Here is a 17773-nt window from a genome sequence, read left to right on the forward strand (position 1 = left end):
CGCCAAGTGTGGTATTTATAGGTGCGGCACTCAGATGACGTGTTTTAGCACCCAACATCTGATTGGATAACGAGTAGTGATGTATATGTAGTTAAGGTGAATCTAGTACGTTCTCTGGTTGGATGAAAAGCTATCAACCAATCGAATAGCAAATCACAACCTACCTTGAGACTATAAATAGACCCTGTATCTGCCCTAACGGTAATTTTTTCCGTTATAACAGACGCATAACTTTAGTCATGTCTGGACGTGGGAAGCAAGGTGGCAAAGCACGTGCTAAGGCCAAATCCCGTTCATCCAGAGCGAGCCTGCAGTTCCCCGTGGGCCGAGTCCATCGCCTGCTCCGAAAGGGCAACTACTCCGAGCGGGTCGGGGCTGGCGCGCCGGTGTACCTGGCGGCGGTGCTGGAGTACCTGACGGCCGAGATCCTGGAGCTGGCGGGCAACGCGGCCCGCGACAACAAGAAGACCCGCATCATCCCGCGCCACCTGCAGCTGGCCATCCGTAATGATGAGGAGCTCAACAAACTGCTGGATGGTGTGACCATCGCCCAGGGGGGCGTCCTGCCAAACATCCAGGCCATGCTGCTGCCCAAGAAGACAGAGACCCACCACCACAAAGTGCATTGCAAATAACATCTTACAAGTTGTAAATCCTAACAAGTGGCATGAACGTCCAGAGAGAGAAAATCCCCAAACTGAAACCAAAGGCTCTTTTCAGAGCCACTCACAATTTCTGAGAAAGAGCTTAGGTTTACAAGATTACAAAACACTAACTGATTCACTAGCAACAAAAAAGAATTGATCAGAACTCTTGAAACTAACAGGACTCTGGACTCTGAAAGGAATCTAGTTCTGGTGACTGAAGACTGAGAATTCAGTTTAATGTGCAACAATTTTGGCAAAAGAACTGATGATCCTAGATGCATATGTTTTTCAGTACTTCAGAGTAGACAGATCAGTTATCCTAGCAGGCTGGGATGGGGAGATGCCATTCTCCTTGGGGAAAGGAGAAAACTTAGGACTGTTGTGAGAATTAACACAATTTCCAAGAAAATTAAGATACATAATCCTATTCTAAGGTTTGAATTTTAATAAGGATAGAGTTAGACTGAATGGATTAGAAGCAAAGAAAGACTTGTAAACTGGCAGCTTGTACTCTTAGGTTTAGAAAGCAGGCCTATAGAATGCCAGCAAGCAGCTAGGAAATCAATGCGCATCAGGGCTACGCGTTCCCTCAAGTGCCTTCTAGCAAGGGATTTCCTTCCAAGATGGTCCTATATCCTGAAGTCTGTAACCATGACATGTTAAGCCAAAAAGATAAGACATAAACATTTGCCAGCTAGTTATGTGAAAAACAGTAAAAATGAATCTTAGCCTTATTTCATAGTGTATAGGATATATCTCAAATAAGACAAACCGTTTTGATGGTAAAATTCTAGTATCAATATTAGAGTCAGTAAGTAATGTGACGAGGTGGTTCTCTACCACCAATTATTCACAGGTTTAACCACTGAGAATGAAGCAAAATATTTCATTATCCTTTAGCACTGCATGAGTAAACACCCACAGTCAACTGAAAAGGAGGAAAGTAGCCAAATACAAAATTCTTATATGAAAATGAAAGCATCAAAAATTTCCAAACACAATTCAAAAGAAAACAAAAATCTACCCGCTTATAACTACAAAAATTCCTTAAACACTTATAAAGTTAAAAATTATTTTAATACCACTTTTGTCTGTAAAAGTATACCCAGGCCTATAGAATTGCAAAGACATGGTTTTTTTAAAAAAAACTATGTTAACATATTTAAAAATACTGATGAAATGTAAGAGTTTCTGAAAAAAAAAATAAACTGCTTAAACTGAACCTAGAAAGCAGTGAGGACTAAGATGAACAGGAAAAAAAATTTAAGTCATGAATGAGCTACCATCCTCAAAAATTAGGCTTCTAAGAGTGTATCCTCTTAGACATTTAAAGAAAACGTAATTCTATGACTAATGAAATGGTTCCAGATTATGAAAAATGTCTCATTTATATTTTTCAAGAAATATGAAAATCTAATGAAGAAAGTATCCTAAGTGGGGTGCAATATAACTTTGAAATATCACATAAATTGCCATTAAATGTGAACAACTAAATCTGGCAGGTCATTACAAAATTACTAAACAATGACAAAGGGAGATCCATTTAAGAATGTGAGGTTGTTTCAATGTTGAGTAAAAGCAAACTTAATTCATTTCGTAAAGTTAAAGAAAAAAACAAATTCTTATGTTAAACTCAGGAGATGCTTAAAAAGTATTTGTTAGTATATTTAGTCAGTTTTTGTTTCTTAGTGGAATACACATAGTTGCTGTTAGCTGACTTTCTCTTATCACTATTATTTTGATATTATTCTGGACTATGTTAGACAAATCACTTAAAGAGATGAAAAGGGTTCTGCTGCACCAGTGGAAGGAAAATAAAATAAGGTGTAAGTAACACCTGCAAGGTAATGCCTCACAATTAACTGGGAAATAATTATATTGGAAATTAGTGATTCTCTTCAAAGCCATCTTCACTTTCAGAGAAAGAGCTGCAATCAAGTCTCAAAAAAAAAAAAAAAAAAAAAAAAAACCAAAAAACAAAAAACAAAGAAACAAATCAAAACAAAACAACAAAAAACAGCATTTAAGTAAGTCATTTATATTCAATGGAATATTAATTGTACCTACTTCAAAATGCTGGTATTAATCTATTATCCTCAGTTTGTGTAAACTGTTATATGAGAAATCATTAATAAATTGGACTTTTTTTGGTGAGTGATAACTGTTTTTCATTTATTTCAGAAACCCATGGCAAACACTTAGTAAAAGAAATGTAATATTCCACTGGAATCAGACTGTGGAAATATTGGGGGAGAATAGGGGGATTAGAGACAAATGGAAGTCAGGAGGAACAAGGACAAATACAGCTTGATGCTAAATCCCAGAAGGGGAAGTAAGCACATTAGATTACTCTCTAAGTGAGTAAATAAGGAGCCCAGGGGTTAAGTGAGCAATCATGCTCTAATGCAGTCTATTATAAAAAAGTCCAAAAAGTCCTTACTGCTGTGAGTAGTACATTATACAAGCATCTAATCTGGGAACAACAGCATTGACAGAATTTAAATGCACAAACTTATATGCAGTGCATAGAGTGAGTTTTCTTTCCTTTTATTTAAACTACAACACACATTAAGAAATGTTTTATTATATGAGCAAAATCACATTCAGAAATATACATGCATACCAAGAGCTAAAAAGAAAGTTTTCAGAAACAATATACCATTTTATGAATTGTATTTTCTTACATGGTACAACTAAACTCATCAGTGTGTTAATCAACCAATAATATCTGACCTTCATATATGAATAACACCCAAATAACATGATCCTGGAAATAAGGGTTAAGCTTGCTGCATCCACTGAAATATAACAATGTTATTACATCCCTGACAGTTTCCCCCTAAAAAAATATGGTAGCAAATCTGGGATTCCCTAAATAAATCGTCTCTCCCTTTGTTCCAGGAATTTTTTTAATGGCCTGCCAGAGTTAGTTGTTCCTATTTAATGGACATTTATGGATTATTTAAATCTTCTGATTCTCCTTAATCTTAGCCATTCAGGTTCTGCTTGGATTCTAGTTGGTATCTATGTTCTTTCTGGGTAATCCAGGATCTCATATTATCTCAAGGGCCCCAATAGGGCCTAAATCCAATAACAAGTGTCCTTACAAGAGACAAAAGAGATGATACACAGATTCCTGGAAGCCAGCATAAACTAGAAGGGAAGCATGAGACAAATTCTCTCCCCAGAGCATCCAGAAACAACTAATTCTGCCAGTACCCGATTTTGGACTTTGCCAGTATTATATGAAAGTAAATTTCTGTTGTTTAAACTACCCAGTTGGTGGAAATTAGTTATGATAGTCACAAGAAACTAACAGTTTAAGAGGATAAAAAGACAAGTTACAGATTCAAAGAAAATAGTTGCAAAATACATATTTGATAAAGGGCTAGTATCTAGAATATATAAAGAACTTCCAAAATTCAACAATTAAAAAAATCAGTCTAATTAGAAAATGGATAAAAAACCATGAAGGGACATTTCACCAAAAAGGATATATCAGATGGCAAATAAGCACATGAAAAGGTGTTCAATATCATATGTCATTAGGGAATTGCAAGTTACAACCACAATGAGATACCATTATTATCTCACATCTATTAGAATGAGTAAAATGCAAAACACTGACAATACCAAATGCTAACTAGGAGATGGAGCAACAGGAATTCATTGTTGTTTGTAATATAAAATGTATAGCTACTTTGGAAGACACGGTTTCTTACAACAATAAACACTGGCTATTTAATCTGGCAATCATGCTCCTAGGTATTTATCCAAATAAGTTTATATATACATGCACACACATACACAAAATACTTACAGCAGCTTTATTCACAACTGCCAAAAGCTGGAAGCAACCAGGATGTTGTTCAATAGGTAAATGGATAAACAAACTATGGTACATCCATGCAATGGTGTATTATTCAGTGATAAAAAGAATGAACTATCAAGCCATGAAAAGGCATGGAGGAACCTTAAATGCATACTGCTAAATGAAAGAAGCCAGTCTGAAAAGACTATCTACTATATGAGTACAACTAATGACACCCTGGAAAAGGTAAAACTATAGAGACAATAAAAAGGTCAGTAGTTGCCAGGTTTTGGTGGTGGTAGGGGGTAGGGATGAAAAAGTGGACAACATAAATTTTTAGGGCAGGGAAATCATTCTGTATGACACTATAAGCAGATACATGACGTTATGCATTTGTCAAAACCCATAGACTGTATAGCACAAAGAGTCAACCCTAACATAAACTATAGACTTTAGTTAATAATATATTAATACTGGTTCATTAATGGTAACAAATGTACCACATTAATATAAGGGAGAAGAGGTATATGAGAAGCCTTTGTGCTTTCTGTCCAATTTTTCTGCTTTAAACCTAAAACCGCTTTAAAAAATAAAGTATTTTAAAAAGCCAATCCCAAAAGATTACCTACTATAATTCAACTTATGTAACAGTCTTAAAATGACATAAGAAACAGAGAATATATTAGTGACCTAAGAGTTGAGAAGAGGGTGTGGGTGGCAGAGAAGTGTCTGTGGCTATAAAATGGCAACATGAGGGATCCTTGTGGTGAAGGAAATGTTCTGTATCTTGATTATATCAATGTCAGTATCCTGGTTGTGATACTGTTTCAAGTTTTGCAAGATGTTACCTTTTGGGGAAACTGAGTAAAAGGTACATAGTATCTCTATTATTTCTTTCAACTGCATGTGAATCTACAATGATCTCAAAATAAAAAAGTTTAATCTAAAAAATTCATAGGATGCAGTTAAAGCCATGCTTAGAGAGAAATTCAGCACTAAACGTTTATGTCAGAAAAGATGGAAGTTCCCAAATCATTAATCTAAGTTTCCCTGTTAAGACATGGTAAAAGAAGAGCAAAATAAGTTCAATCAAGCAGAAAGGAAGAACAAAAGTAAGAGGCGAGCTCAGTGAGATGAGAAACAGAAAAACAATAGAAAAGTCATTGAAAGAAAAAAGTCTTTTAAAAAGATCAACAATTTAAAAAGTTCTATTGAGAATGATAAGAGAGAAGACACAAATAAACAATTTAAGAAATAAAACAGAGGATAAAACAGAGCATTAAAATGACAATAAAGGAATACTACAAGCAATACAAACTAGCAGAATTCAACAAAGATAAATCAGAAAAATTGAATAGTCTTCTATCCTTTAAAAAGACTGAAATAGTAACTAAAAATCTTCAGCAAATGAAACCGCCAGATCCAGGTTTCACTGAAGCATCTACCAAATGTTTAAAGAAGAAATAACACTGATTTTATGCAATCTCTTCCAGAAAATAAAAGATTCCCAACTCATTTTATAAGTCTAAAATTACTCTAATACTAATCAGACAAAACAATACAAATAGATCAGTATTCCTTATGAGCATAGATACAATATTAGCAAATCAAGTCCAGCAATGTATAAAGATCAAGCAATGGAAGACTGGTTCAATATACAAAAACCAATCAATGTAACTCACCATATTAACAGGACAAAGAAGAAAAACAACATGATCATATCAGTGAATGCAGAAAAAAGCATTTGACAAAATTCACCATCCTTTCCTGATTAAAAACTCTCAAAAGGAATATAAGAGAACTTTCTGAATCTAATAAAGGACATCTACAAATATCCTGCAGGGAACATCATATCAATGATGAGAGACTCAATTCTTCCCCGTAAGATCAGGAACAAGGCAAAGATACTTATTTTCACCATTAAATACCACTTCATACTGAAGTCCTTCATTGTACAATCAGGCAAGAAAAAAATTAAAAGCATAAAGATCTGAAAGCAGGAAATGAAACTTCTGTTGAAAGATGACATGATGGAAGGGTGCAGAAAATCACAAGGAATCTACCAATAAAACCAAACCAACCCCCTTCCCAAAAAAACCCCTCAATCTCCTAAAACTAATAACTGCCAGGTAAAGGAACTAGACTAAAATAATTTTGAAAAATAAAAATAAAATGGGAGGAATCACTCTCCTCAATTTCAAGATTTATTATATATTACAATAATCAATATTGTATAGTAATAGGAAAGGGATAAATAAATGTATCAATGGACCAGAATAGAGAACCCACAAATAATCCTACACAAATATGGCCAACTGGTTTTTAACAATGATGAAGAAGAAATATAATGGAAGAACAGTTTTTTTTCCAACAAATCTTCCTGGAGCAATAGGCAAAAATATGAACCTCCACCACAGCCTAAAACCTTAAAAAAAAATAATAACTCAAAATGGATGGTAGATTTAAATGTAAAATTTAAAACCATGAAAAAAAAGAAAAGTCTTTGGGATCTAGAGTTAGGCAAAAACTTCTTAGGCATGAAACCAAATGATCCAGAAAAGAATAACACTGGAAAATCTCATCAAAAGTAAAAACTTTTGTTCTGTAAAAGCTCCTGTGAAGAGGATAAAAAGAAACACTACAGACATAAAGAAAATTCATGCAAACCATATATATATATGACAAAAGGCTTATCTTTGAAGAGACTTTTAAGCTCAATAGTTAAAAAACAAAACAAAACAAAAAAAACTAACCAAACAAAAAAACCATCCCACATGGGCAAAAATTACATTTTGCCCAAGAGGACATACAGATGGCAAATAAGCACATGAAAAGATATGTAACATTAATAACCATTACAGAAATACAAATTAAGTCTCTGATGAGATATTAATATATACCTATTAAGCAAATAAAATTTAAAAAATAGTGACAAAGGTAAAATGCTGGCATGAATGTGGAGAAACTCCTGTCCACATTCTCATCTCTCATACACTGCTGGTGAGAAAATAAAATGATACAATCACTTTGGAAAATATTTTGGTAGTTTCTTAAAAAACTAAACATATGCTTACCATGTGTCCAGTACTCCCACTACTGAGCATTCATTCCAGAGAAATGAAAACTTACATTTACACAAAAACCTGTGTGTGAATGTTCCTATCAGGGTTTTGTTTATTTGTTTTTATTTTGTTTTCTTTGTAATGGTCAAAGCTTGGAAAAAACTAAGATGTCCTTTAATAGGTGGATGTTAAATATGCTGTTGTTTACCCATATCATGGAATATTATTCAACAATAAAAAGGGACAAGCTATAGATACATGCAACAACTTGGATGGATCCCTGGAGAATTATGCTAAAAATGAAGATAAAACCAATCTCAAAAGGTTACATACTGTGTGATTTCACTTATACAATATCCCCAAATAACAAAATGATAGCTTATAAATTAGTACTCACTTTCAGCTGGTGTCCTTGACAGTCAGTAGACAGGAAACATTCCTTTGATAAAAGAACTTCAAGTGGCTCTAAATAAAGTCTTTGGCTTTTAGTGAAAAACCCTAGAGCCTTGCAGTCTCCTGGGCAGCACTAGAGGCACCGAATTATGAAACTTCGTGTGTTCCCCAGGAGAACTGACCCCACTGTCACAGCTGGGCTTTGTAGCAAACTTGCTTTAGGATCAAGCAAATAAAACTCCTGTTATAATGTTAACATTTGTGGTCTTCACATTTCTCACCGCCTTTCCGAGAAGCTCACAAACACGCCTTAGAGAACCAATCACCGGAACACAACTCCCGCTCCAGTAAATGCTAACGATTTACGCCGACATGGTGGGAAGGATTTATTTATAGTCCGCATATTCAAATGAGGTTTTGAAACAAACAAATCTGATTGGATGAATGATTATAGTATAATATATGTAGAAATAGGACTGCCAGTTCGACTCTGGTTGGATAGATGCCTACCTGACATCAGCCAATCAGAACACTAACCACACACTCTCCCCTAGTCAAGTAGATAAAATAGTCTGCGTATACTTCCATCAGCTGTGCCTTAAGTACTGTTATTTGTCTGATTTCTGTGTTTTTGAAAGTGGGTAGCAGGTAGGCAAGGCTCATGGCCGAGGTCTATCGTGTCTCCTCCTCCATGGTTGGTAAGGAGCAGGTCTGCTGGGAATGATGGTTGATTTGAGGACTGGCAAACTACGTGGCAGCTACAAGTCTCACATCATCCCGCCTGACTGCACAATTATCACCCAGGACGGACGTTCAGCCCATTAGCCGAGAAAATCAACGGCCACTACAACAGAGACAAGTGCAAGGAACGTCTCCAGTTAGTAAATCCCAACAAATAATACGCATTTCCAGGCAAAGGAAACAAACACCAAAGGCCGCGCACAGCTTCTAAGAGCCGTGACCAGATTCCAAAGAACAATGTACAGTATTTCCAAAAAATCAGTCCATTTAGAAGTGTTATCTTGACATCCTTCCTGTAAGTTGTTTGTAACTACTCTGTGAAAATTGGTTTTTCTTGAAACTTAGATTGTCAGTTTCTAATCCTGTTAGGGTGCCCACTAAATTGATTTCAAGGCAGGATAGAATACTGCAGTTTGAAAAATGCTGGAATAATTACACAGAGTTACAGCCAACAGAACTGCTCTCCAGGGCCAGTGATTGAACCCAAAGTTGGGGAAGTGGTCTGCGCTGAGCAAGTGAAAGAACTTTCCGAAATTTTCAGCTCTGCAGCTTGAACACACTTTTTCTTTCTTTTACTGAGGGTGTAAATGAGACTGGATTGGCTAAAGGAGTATTCCCTGTCTCTTGGGAAAGATTGAGAAGAAAGGTGAAGTGAGGGGGAACAACAATAACAAAGAGTTTGGAAGTTTGAGGTGGGGAGATACTTAGCAACTGTGCTTGTTCCAAAGGCTCTTACCATTTCAGGTGTCCCAGTCTACTTAACACTATCACCTTCCACTTTTGTCTCTCTCTTTTAAAACGCTGTTTCAGTTTGACTTCTGTCACTTGCAAGAGACTGTGTTTGACAAATCCAAGCCAAAACTAACTCAGCACAATGAAAATTCCACATCTACTAGCATACTTAATAAATATATTCTGCCCTAATTCTGCCCTTCCTTTTTTTTTGTAGCAACAACACTGATGTCTTTGCTCTTAATCATTATCTTTTATTGAAAGGGAAGTGAAAATCAGAGTGGGAAAGAGAGGAACCTAATGGCACTGAACCCACTCAAAAGCTTTTAAAGTAAATGGTGGAAGTGGAAAGTAGTCAAGTAGAGTCTGAAGTGATGCCTGACATTTTCAGAGAGATCTGTGGATATTAAAAAAAAGAAAGAAAGAAAGAAAGAAAAGGAACTCCTCTTGCTTTTGTCTCCAAACTAAGATTAGAATTCTGAGGCTGTTGAAATAAGAGAAGGAAAGTTTAAGGGAAACTATTTTATTTTCTAATAGGCGGAGGCTCAGAGGACAGACCTTATAGTTAGGGTCAAGGGCTGGAATCCTGACTCTACCCTGTACAAGCAAGTTACTCAGCCTCTCTGTGAAATAAGGATAGTGACAGCACTTCTGTTGTAGAAATCTGAATCCTGTTGAGAGACCACGCAACACTCAGGGGGTTGGAGAACTCAGGTTTATCATGCCGGCAGGCCCAGAGGAGTTAACACTCCAAGCTCTGAACCCTGACTGCAGGGTTACACAGGCTTTTATATGGTTTTAGGTTTCAATTAAGTCTGTGCCATATGCAAATGAGGTGTTAGAAATGGACCGATCAGGAGTGAGCTTTTGGGAACCAATGGAATTTTAGGGGTAAGTTTTGTTTTCCTAGAAGCAAGCCCTTTTACAGAAGCGCAAAAGAAGGAAGGCAATGGCCCTGCCTCGGAGGTCTTGCTGGTCCCTTTGTGGGTTTTGCCTCTTCACGTCATAGATTTGGTGTGAGTATTAAAAGTATAACTGTATGTAAAGTGCTTCTGAACATTGACTGACTCATAGCAAGTGCTGTACAAGTGCTCTCTAAAGGAGCATCAAAAAGGAAGAAAATGGAAGCCCAGGAACCAGAGAGTGAAGGGCACACTCTATCTGTAGGCAACAGGATAATAGAACTCTCTTAAAGAAAACCTAAGAGAACCAGTGAAAAGCAAAGGAATTCAGTAGTCAGGATATAAAACTAAGACAAAAATCAATAGCACTAATTATAAACTATAATCATTTAGAAGATGTATAAAAAGGAAAAGACCAAATTTTCAAATGAAACAAAATATGGGAAATGTCTAGGAGTAAACTTAATAAGAAATCTGCCTACATAAGAAAAACTTTAAATATTCCTAAAGGAATCAAAAGTAGATTTAAATAAACAAGGAAGCATCCTACATTTGTGGACAGAATGACATAACATCCTAAAGATGTCAAATCCAGTGTAATCCTATTTATTTAACAAGATGAAAAGAAGGTTCACAGGGGAGAAAAAGGCAAATACTCATTTGTAATCAAAATAAAGGGCAAATTAAAACTACACAGGGTATCAATTCTTGCCTATAAGATGGTCAAAAATTCTACAACCCACCCAGTTGACAATACTAAGGAGAAATAGGCACACATATACATTGCTGGTGGGAGTGTAAAATGATATATTACATATTGTGGGAAAATTTAGTAATATCTAACAAAGTAACATGTCTTAACTGTGGATCCAGGAATTTCACTTCTAAGAATCTACCCTGAAAATGGGATTCTACATATATGAATTATCAAAAACGTATCAAGTTGCTCAGGCAGCATTATTTGTAATATTTTACAAAGACGAAGTAATGTTAATGTTCATCTATAGGGGAAAGGTTGAATAATCTCCAGGACAGACTCATATGAGAGTACCTGGGGAGCCACAAAAATGAATGAGAATCATTCATCTTCATGTGCTGGTAGAGAAAGAATTCTGTGATATACTGTGAAATGAAGAAACCAAGTTAGAAAAATTGCATATTGAGTGTTACTTTTAGGTAAAAGGAGGGAAATTTTGAACCATGTTCGTGTTTCACAGATTCAAGAAATAAAATTCAATCAAAGGGAAAATAAGCAAATTCTGAAAATGAAAACAAACTGACATGAAAGAAGCTAATTGTGTATCACATTGGTAACATGAACACACAAAGAATGGATTATTTTCAGTGACTTTTAAACACAGTTCTCTGATGATACATTCTTAGTGAGATGCCTTCTATTTCCATCAGAATTAAAAAAAAAAAAAGAACAAACTCAACAAGTTAGGAAAATTTTAATCTCAGGTTTTATAAACTAGTCCCAGGTTTTGTAAATTAATAGAAAAATGAAGCAGCTTCTATGGGGTTCAATGAGCTAGCATTACTCTGAAATCAAAACCACAGGAAGACTTGAAGCTACTCTCAATATTTTATATATAAAATCCAAGCAAGTAACTTATTAAGGATAAAATACATCGTGAAACTATATGGTTGAACCTTGGAATGCCAATATACTTAAGGACTTCAAATATCTTTCATCCACTCATTAAACAAGGGCCACTGAACATGCAGATGTGATAGATACTGCTCTTGACCCTGGGGCAGTAGTGGTAAACCAGACAATATTTCAAGGAGTTTATTGATACGGAAGTGAACAAATAAATGAACCAGATAATTTCAGAAAATCACAAGCGCTCTAAATAAAACTGTTGCTATAGCAGATAATATGTACAAAAGTTATGAGAACTACTGGGTTGAGAGTCTTGTTCAACAGAGAAAGGAAGATGAGACGTTTTCCAAGGAGAAGGCTGTTTGAGACAGGCCTAGATGAGAGTCACTAAATGCCATGCAGAGGAAAGGGCAAGGCCCACTGAGGGAGATAGAAAAGCATCATCAAATGCTATAAATCATCAAAGGCACTGAGGTGTGGCCAGAATGGCTTCTCTGAGTAATGAAGAGTCTAAGATAACTAGAGATCATAGGCACACAGTGGGAAGATATGTTTGGATGGCAGCTTGGGGACAATGGACACAAACCTTTGTGTGGGATGCTAAAGCGATTGGAACCACTAATCAAAAGAGTAGATGTTCAAAGCTTCTGTGTATGAGAGTGAAATGGTCAGATGCGTGTTACTGAGAGACTGTTGGCACCAATGGGGATGGACTGCAGTGGAGGGATAGTGAAGTTTGAGGAAACACACCTATGCAGTTTGCTTGAGCCAGATACTTGGAATTCTCTTAAGAACTGAGTTCTGTCCCTAATCCTTACAAGTCATCATCCACAGAGCCAGTGTTGTGATGGAGCAGGCTCCAGGGAGAACAAACCAACTTGCAAGGGTCACCAATTAAATTTGGGGGAATTTTGCAAGCTGGTTGTTAAACACCACCATTATTAAAAATTAAGTTATATGACATTACATTTAAATAAATTTAGAACAGGTGAAAATACACAGCACTCCCAAATTATTTGCCATTTACTATTATCTATGCTCTTGAGGTTATTTTCATCAATTCTATCTGAGTGATAGAAATGCCATTTAATGGCATTCTATTGTGCTTCTTTTTCCAACTCTGATTCAGAGATGTGCTAGTAGCTGGAAGTCAGCCTGGTGGCGTTTTTTACATCATGGAAATCAGCAAATGCTATAAATCAGGACTTTACTCTTTGTTTTGTTGATAAGATTTATGATTTATTGATTATCTAGGTTTAAGAACATCTTGGAGAAAATGTGGATTAAACTTAAAAGTGTGATGTATCTGTAGCTTTTACACTGTGAATAGCCCCAAATATTAAGGAAACTTTTTTTCAGTATTCAAAAACTATTATCTAAAATAAAAAAACCCTAATTAGGGGGAAGGAGATAGCTCAGTGGTAGAGTGCATGCTTAGCATACACAGGGTTCAATCCCCAGTACCTGCTCTAAAAATAAACAACTAAACCTAATTACTTCCCCTCCAAAACTAAACAAAAATTAAAAAAAAAAAAACAACTATTATCTGATTCAGCAAAGTAGTCACTCATGTCATTGACATCTGAGCAATGTTCTGACATACTTTTTTCTTACTTGGGGAAATTAAAAAAAAAAGAATCAAAATTTATTTCAGGACTATATTCATTGATCAGTGGTGTGAGTGACTTCTGTGATGAAGTGGATAGTAATCAAAGAGTTATTTGCTGTCTAATTTTATGACACTATTGTTGGCAGTAAATTTATAAAGGTGGATAGTATATTTTGCAAGAAATAGCAATTCCTTTGAAATTGTAGGTATAATCTGAAAATCAAGGAAGCAATTTAGCTTAAAATTTATTTCTAAAACTATGTAAAACATTTAACAGAATTTGTTACACTAACCCTTGAGTGGTAATCATGAGTTTTATTAACATATGTATGCATATATATATGTATGTTCTGTTGTCTATTTGTTTTTCTCTCATAGCCAGTTTTTCAACATTTACCAGCACATCACTGTCTATAACTCTCACTTCATACATTTAAGAGTGGCCCCTAAATGAAAAAAGGTACAGAGGACAATGAGAGGCAAAGGAATTCTTTCAACATTCACTTGTTCTTTTTTTTTTTTTTTTCCTTTGTAGGGGGAGGTAATTAGGTTTACTTACTTAATTTTTAGAGAAAGTACTGGGGATTGAACTGAGGACCTCATGAATGTTAAGCATCCACTCCACCACTTAAGCTATACCCTCCTCCCAACATCAACTTGTTCTTTGGCCTCAAATCTTGGTATGTGTCCTGAGGGGATGGGGGCCAGATTATGGGGAAAACTCCTTTTCCTCGCACTATAGAAAACAGAGAAGAAGGAAAACTTGCTCATTATTCCCATTCCAAAACTAGAGGCTTTTTCTGAGGCTCCTGATTTTTTCTGTCTCAGATTTATAGAATAACAATCATCAAAATAACAAAAACAGATACACTGGCCTCTTTCCAGAAAGGCTGGAAAAACACTAGAGACCAAAACACATGGGCACCGTGAAGGCACTTTTTAGTGTGTCTCTCTAGAGCTACTCCTTTATTGAAAAATTGCGTCTCCCATACTCCCTCCAGTTAACACAACCTCAGAGGCTTTCTAGAAGCAATGCCATTGCACAAGACTGCTTCAGATGTATTAAAAACCATGCCTGGAAATAAATTCACACGTTTGACTTAAAGACAGAGGATCGCTCATGAGAAGATTTTGCAACCTTAATAAAAAGTAGAATTAATTGTAGTCTACCTGGTGAACTTAAATGTTTACCACATCTGCAAATAATAAATTCAACAAAAATGTCTTACCAAGTGAACTGTGTGATTCAGAGCCACTAGCATATCAACAAGAAAAACATAGTTAATTACAGTTATTATTTTGGAAACTTAGTTGTTCTGAAAATACTTTGGTTTCTGATGATCTTTAATTAGCTTATCTGCAGCTGGAGTCCTTGATGACTGCCTCATAAAGTTCCTCCCCAGAATCCAAAGATGATTCAATCCCGGGACATCCATAAAGGTGACTCACCAAATTAGTAAGTCAATACTGATAAAGCATTATATTCATAACAACAGTTCCTAAAAATGCATTTGAAAATATTCTCTATAGGTACTTTAAATAATAAAAATTTTAAACACATCTGTCAGAATGGCTATCATCGAAAAGACCACACAAATAACAAGTATCAGTGAGACGTGGAGAAAAGGAAACCCTAGTACACTGCTGGGAATGCAAATTGGTAAAACTGCTATGGAAAACAGCATATTATTTTGAATTAAAGTTACTTGAGAAACAGTCAGTGGAAAAAAAGATTTTAAATAACCACTCTGATCTCCTACTTTCTCCTGGAAAGCAGGAAATGACTCTCCCATGTGAAGCTATTCTCTCTGAACCAGAAGGATAGACTGTATCACCAGAGTTAGGGAATTCAAAGCTAAGAAAACTGTATAAACAAACTTTGTTATTTCTACATTAGTCTGCTACCTCAAGAACAAGCCCCCTAGTTTTGTTAAACCTTCACAAATAATTGTTTCTTTCCCTAAAAATGATATGTAAATAGTCTGCTTTGGTCACTTCAGGGGGTCCCATTTCCATGAGACTTCCATGAATATGAATTAAACTGGTGGGGTTTTTTTCTCCTGTTAATCTGTCTTGTGTCAATTTAATTATTAAATCAACCCAAAGAACTCAAGAAGAATAGGGGGAAATTTTCCCCTCTGGCAGTGCTAAAAATAAAAAACCCCCAAATCTCCCAAAATTACATTAAATTCAAAATTTGCTAAATAATACTTATTTCACATTTAAAAAGTATTCAGTAAAACATGCCTAATAGGATTCTTAACATGTGGGCCAAATATATCTCAACCTAAAGCCCAATATCATGTATGATGGTGAAATATCAGTTCCATTCCTAAGAGAATCAGGAATGTGACAAGAAATCTTTGTATTACCATCATTATTTGATGACATTTTGTGATATATTCAGGACTATTAGTCAAAGAGTTCCAAGGAGCTGATTTATTGCACTGAGTATAGAGAAACATCTAAAGAAAGAAAGAAAAACAGAAATCCAAATATGTACTGTACATTACTGTTTAAAAAAGCTCCTTTTAAACTATGAAGCTATGAAGTAAAACAAAGTAATCCATAGACCTATTAATTATCATACATATACAAAAGCTGCAGAGATTTGGGACAAACAACAAAAATGTGCAGTGGTGCTGTGAAATAAAGTCTAAAGCTCCCTAAAATAGGATTAACTAATTAGAAGAAATGACATAATTTGATAGTGAAGAATAATCAAACTTATGAGAGTCAATTGTTCCTTGAATTGAGCACATGTGCCCTCTCTCCCTCGTGTGTGTGTGTGTGTGTGTGTGTGTGTGTGGGTGGGTGGCAGCTGCAGTTGTTTTTTTTTTTTCCCTGAAAAAATAAAGGCAAAGAAATTCTGGAAAATGTAGGGAGAAAATTGAGCACACAAGACAAACTATGATCCAAATGGTTCAATATTTAGTAATATACAAAAAGACAAGTCTATGGTTGTATCAGTAGATCCAGTCAGGATAAAGAAACCACATAGTTATCTGAATAGGGAAACTTTAATATAGAGAATTAACCCAGGGAATTAGAGCTGGAGTAAGGACTCAGGGGACTGGCTAATAAGAAGTAAAATTAACTCTAAATAACAGAGGAATAGTAGCGGTAAGGGGCAGTTTCTACCTGTAGGGACAAACGACTGAGATCCAGACCTTCTTGGAGAGGTCACGTGTATAGCTCATGGATGGCAGATACATTGCCATGGTTTTGCATAATTTGATGAAAATCTAGCCTCAAGAACAGATGAAGGCAACTCAAGAGATGAAGTTTGGAGCTCAGAGGAAAGGCATGTAAGGAAAGGAGACTATGTAGGATTACCTTGGGAATGAGTTTAGACAGGGAAGAAGTTCAAGAACAGAGTTCTGGGGGTAGGGAAGGGTGTAGCTCAGTAGTAGAGTGCATGCTTAGCATGCGCAAGGTCCTGGGTTCAATCCCCAGTACCTCTGTTAGAAATAAATAAGTAAATAATAAACCAAGTTAACTTTCCCATCCCAAAAATTAAAAGAAATTTTAAAAAAGAACAGAGTTCTGGGTACACCAACATTAGAGGTTAAGGAAAAGATGATGATTCAGCAAAAAGGACTCAGAAAGAGAAACCAATAAGGCATGAGAAAAATCAGACTTGACTGACATGAGACAATCAAGTGAAACAAGGAGTGAGTGATGAAAGCTGTCAAGTGTTGACAGATAAGGCCTGAGAAGTGACCATTGGATTTGCCAGCGCGGAGCTCGGTGATGGCTTTGCCAAGTGCTCTCTTGTTGCTAGCGGGCTCAAGAAAGAATGACTTTGTATGGAATATAATCTATAAAAATATCAAATTACTATATATACACCTGAACTATTATAATATTTTAAGTCAACCACACTTCACTTTAAAAAGAGAGAGAATATGAGGTAAGAAAACACCACAACTACATGTGAGTCTTATGAAATGTTTTGCTACAAAAGGGAACAGAATCACAGGGAGTCAATTTTCACATAAAACTCAGTGGCCTTTGTGCAAATAGGTATAATCAGAAAACCACAAAAATCATTCAAGTTAACCAAAATATATTAGGTCTCCACTGTGTGGAGAGCCCAGTTCTACTAAACAGAAAGATGATGGAGAGAAGACTAAAAAGGACAATACATATCCCATCCCCATGAAGAATATAATAACCCTGAAAGCCCCTATAGAGTGACAATGCTTAGACAAGGAGCATGGGGTGTCAGGCTTCTACAAGAAGGTGCATTGATTCTGAATAAAAGATC

At 35.9% G+C, this 17773-nt stretch overlaps 2 protein-coding genes across 2 annotated transcripts in view; one reads left to right on the forward strand and one right to left on the reverse strand.

Annotated features, from left to right (window-relative positions):
* The window catches only part of SLC17A1 (solute carrier family 17 member 1), an 88723-nt gene that overhangs the window by 12068 nt on the left and 58882 nt on the right, over positions 1-17773 (reverse strand). The window lies entirely within an intron of this gene.
* Positions 240-739, forward strand: LOC105061672 (histone H2A type 1-A-like). The gene has a single exon (XM_010945774.2). The coding sequence runs from the start codon at positions 240-242 to the stop codon at positions 633-635; it is 396 nt and encodes a 131-aa protein (XP_010944076.1). The 3' UTR covers positions 636-739.

Source organism: Camelus bactrianus, chromosome 20, assembly GCF_048773025.1.
Source record: "Camelus bactrianus isolate YW-2024 breed Bactrian camel chromosome 20, ASM4877302v1, whole genome shotgun sequence".
Lineage (NCBI taxonomy): Eukaryota > Metazoa > Chordata > Mammalia > Artiodactyla > Camelidae > Camelus > Camelus bactrianus.

What these genes read in the sequence shown, in the direction of transcription:
- LOC105061672 (XM_010945774.2), top strand. Translation starts at nt 240, where the DNA reads ATGTCTGGACGTGGGAAGCAAGGTGGCAAAGCACGTGCTAAGGCCAAA.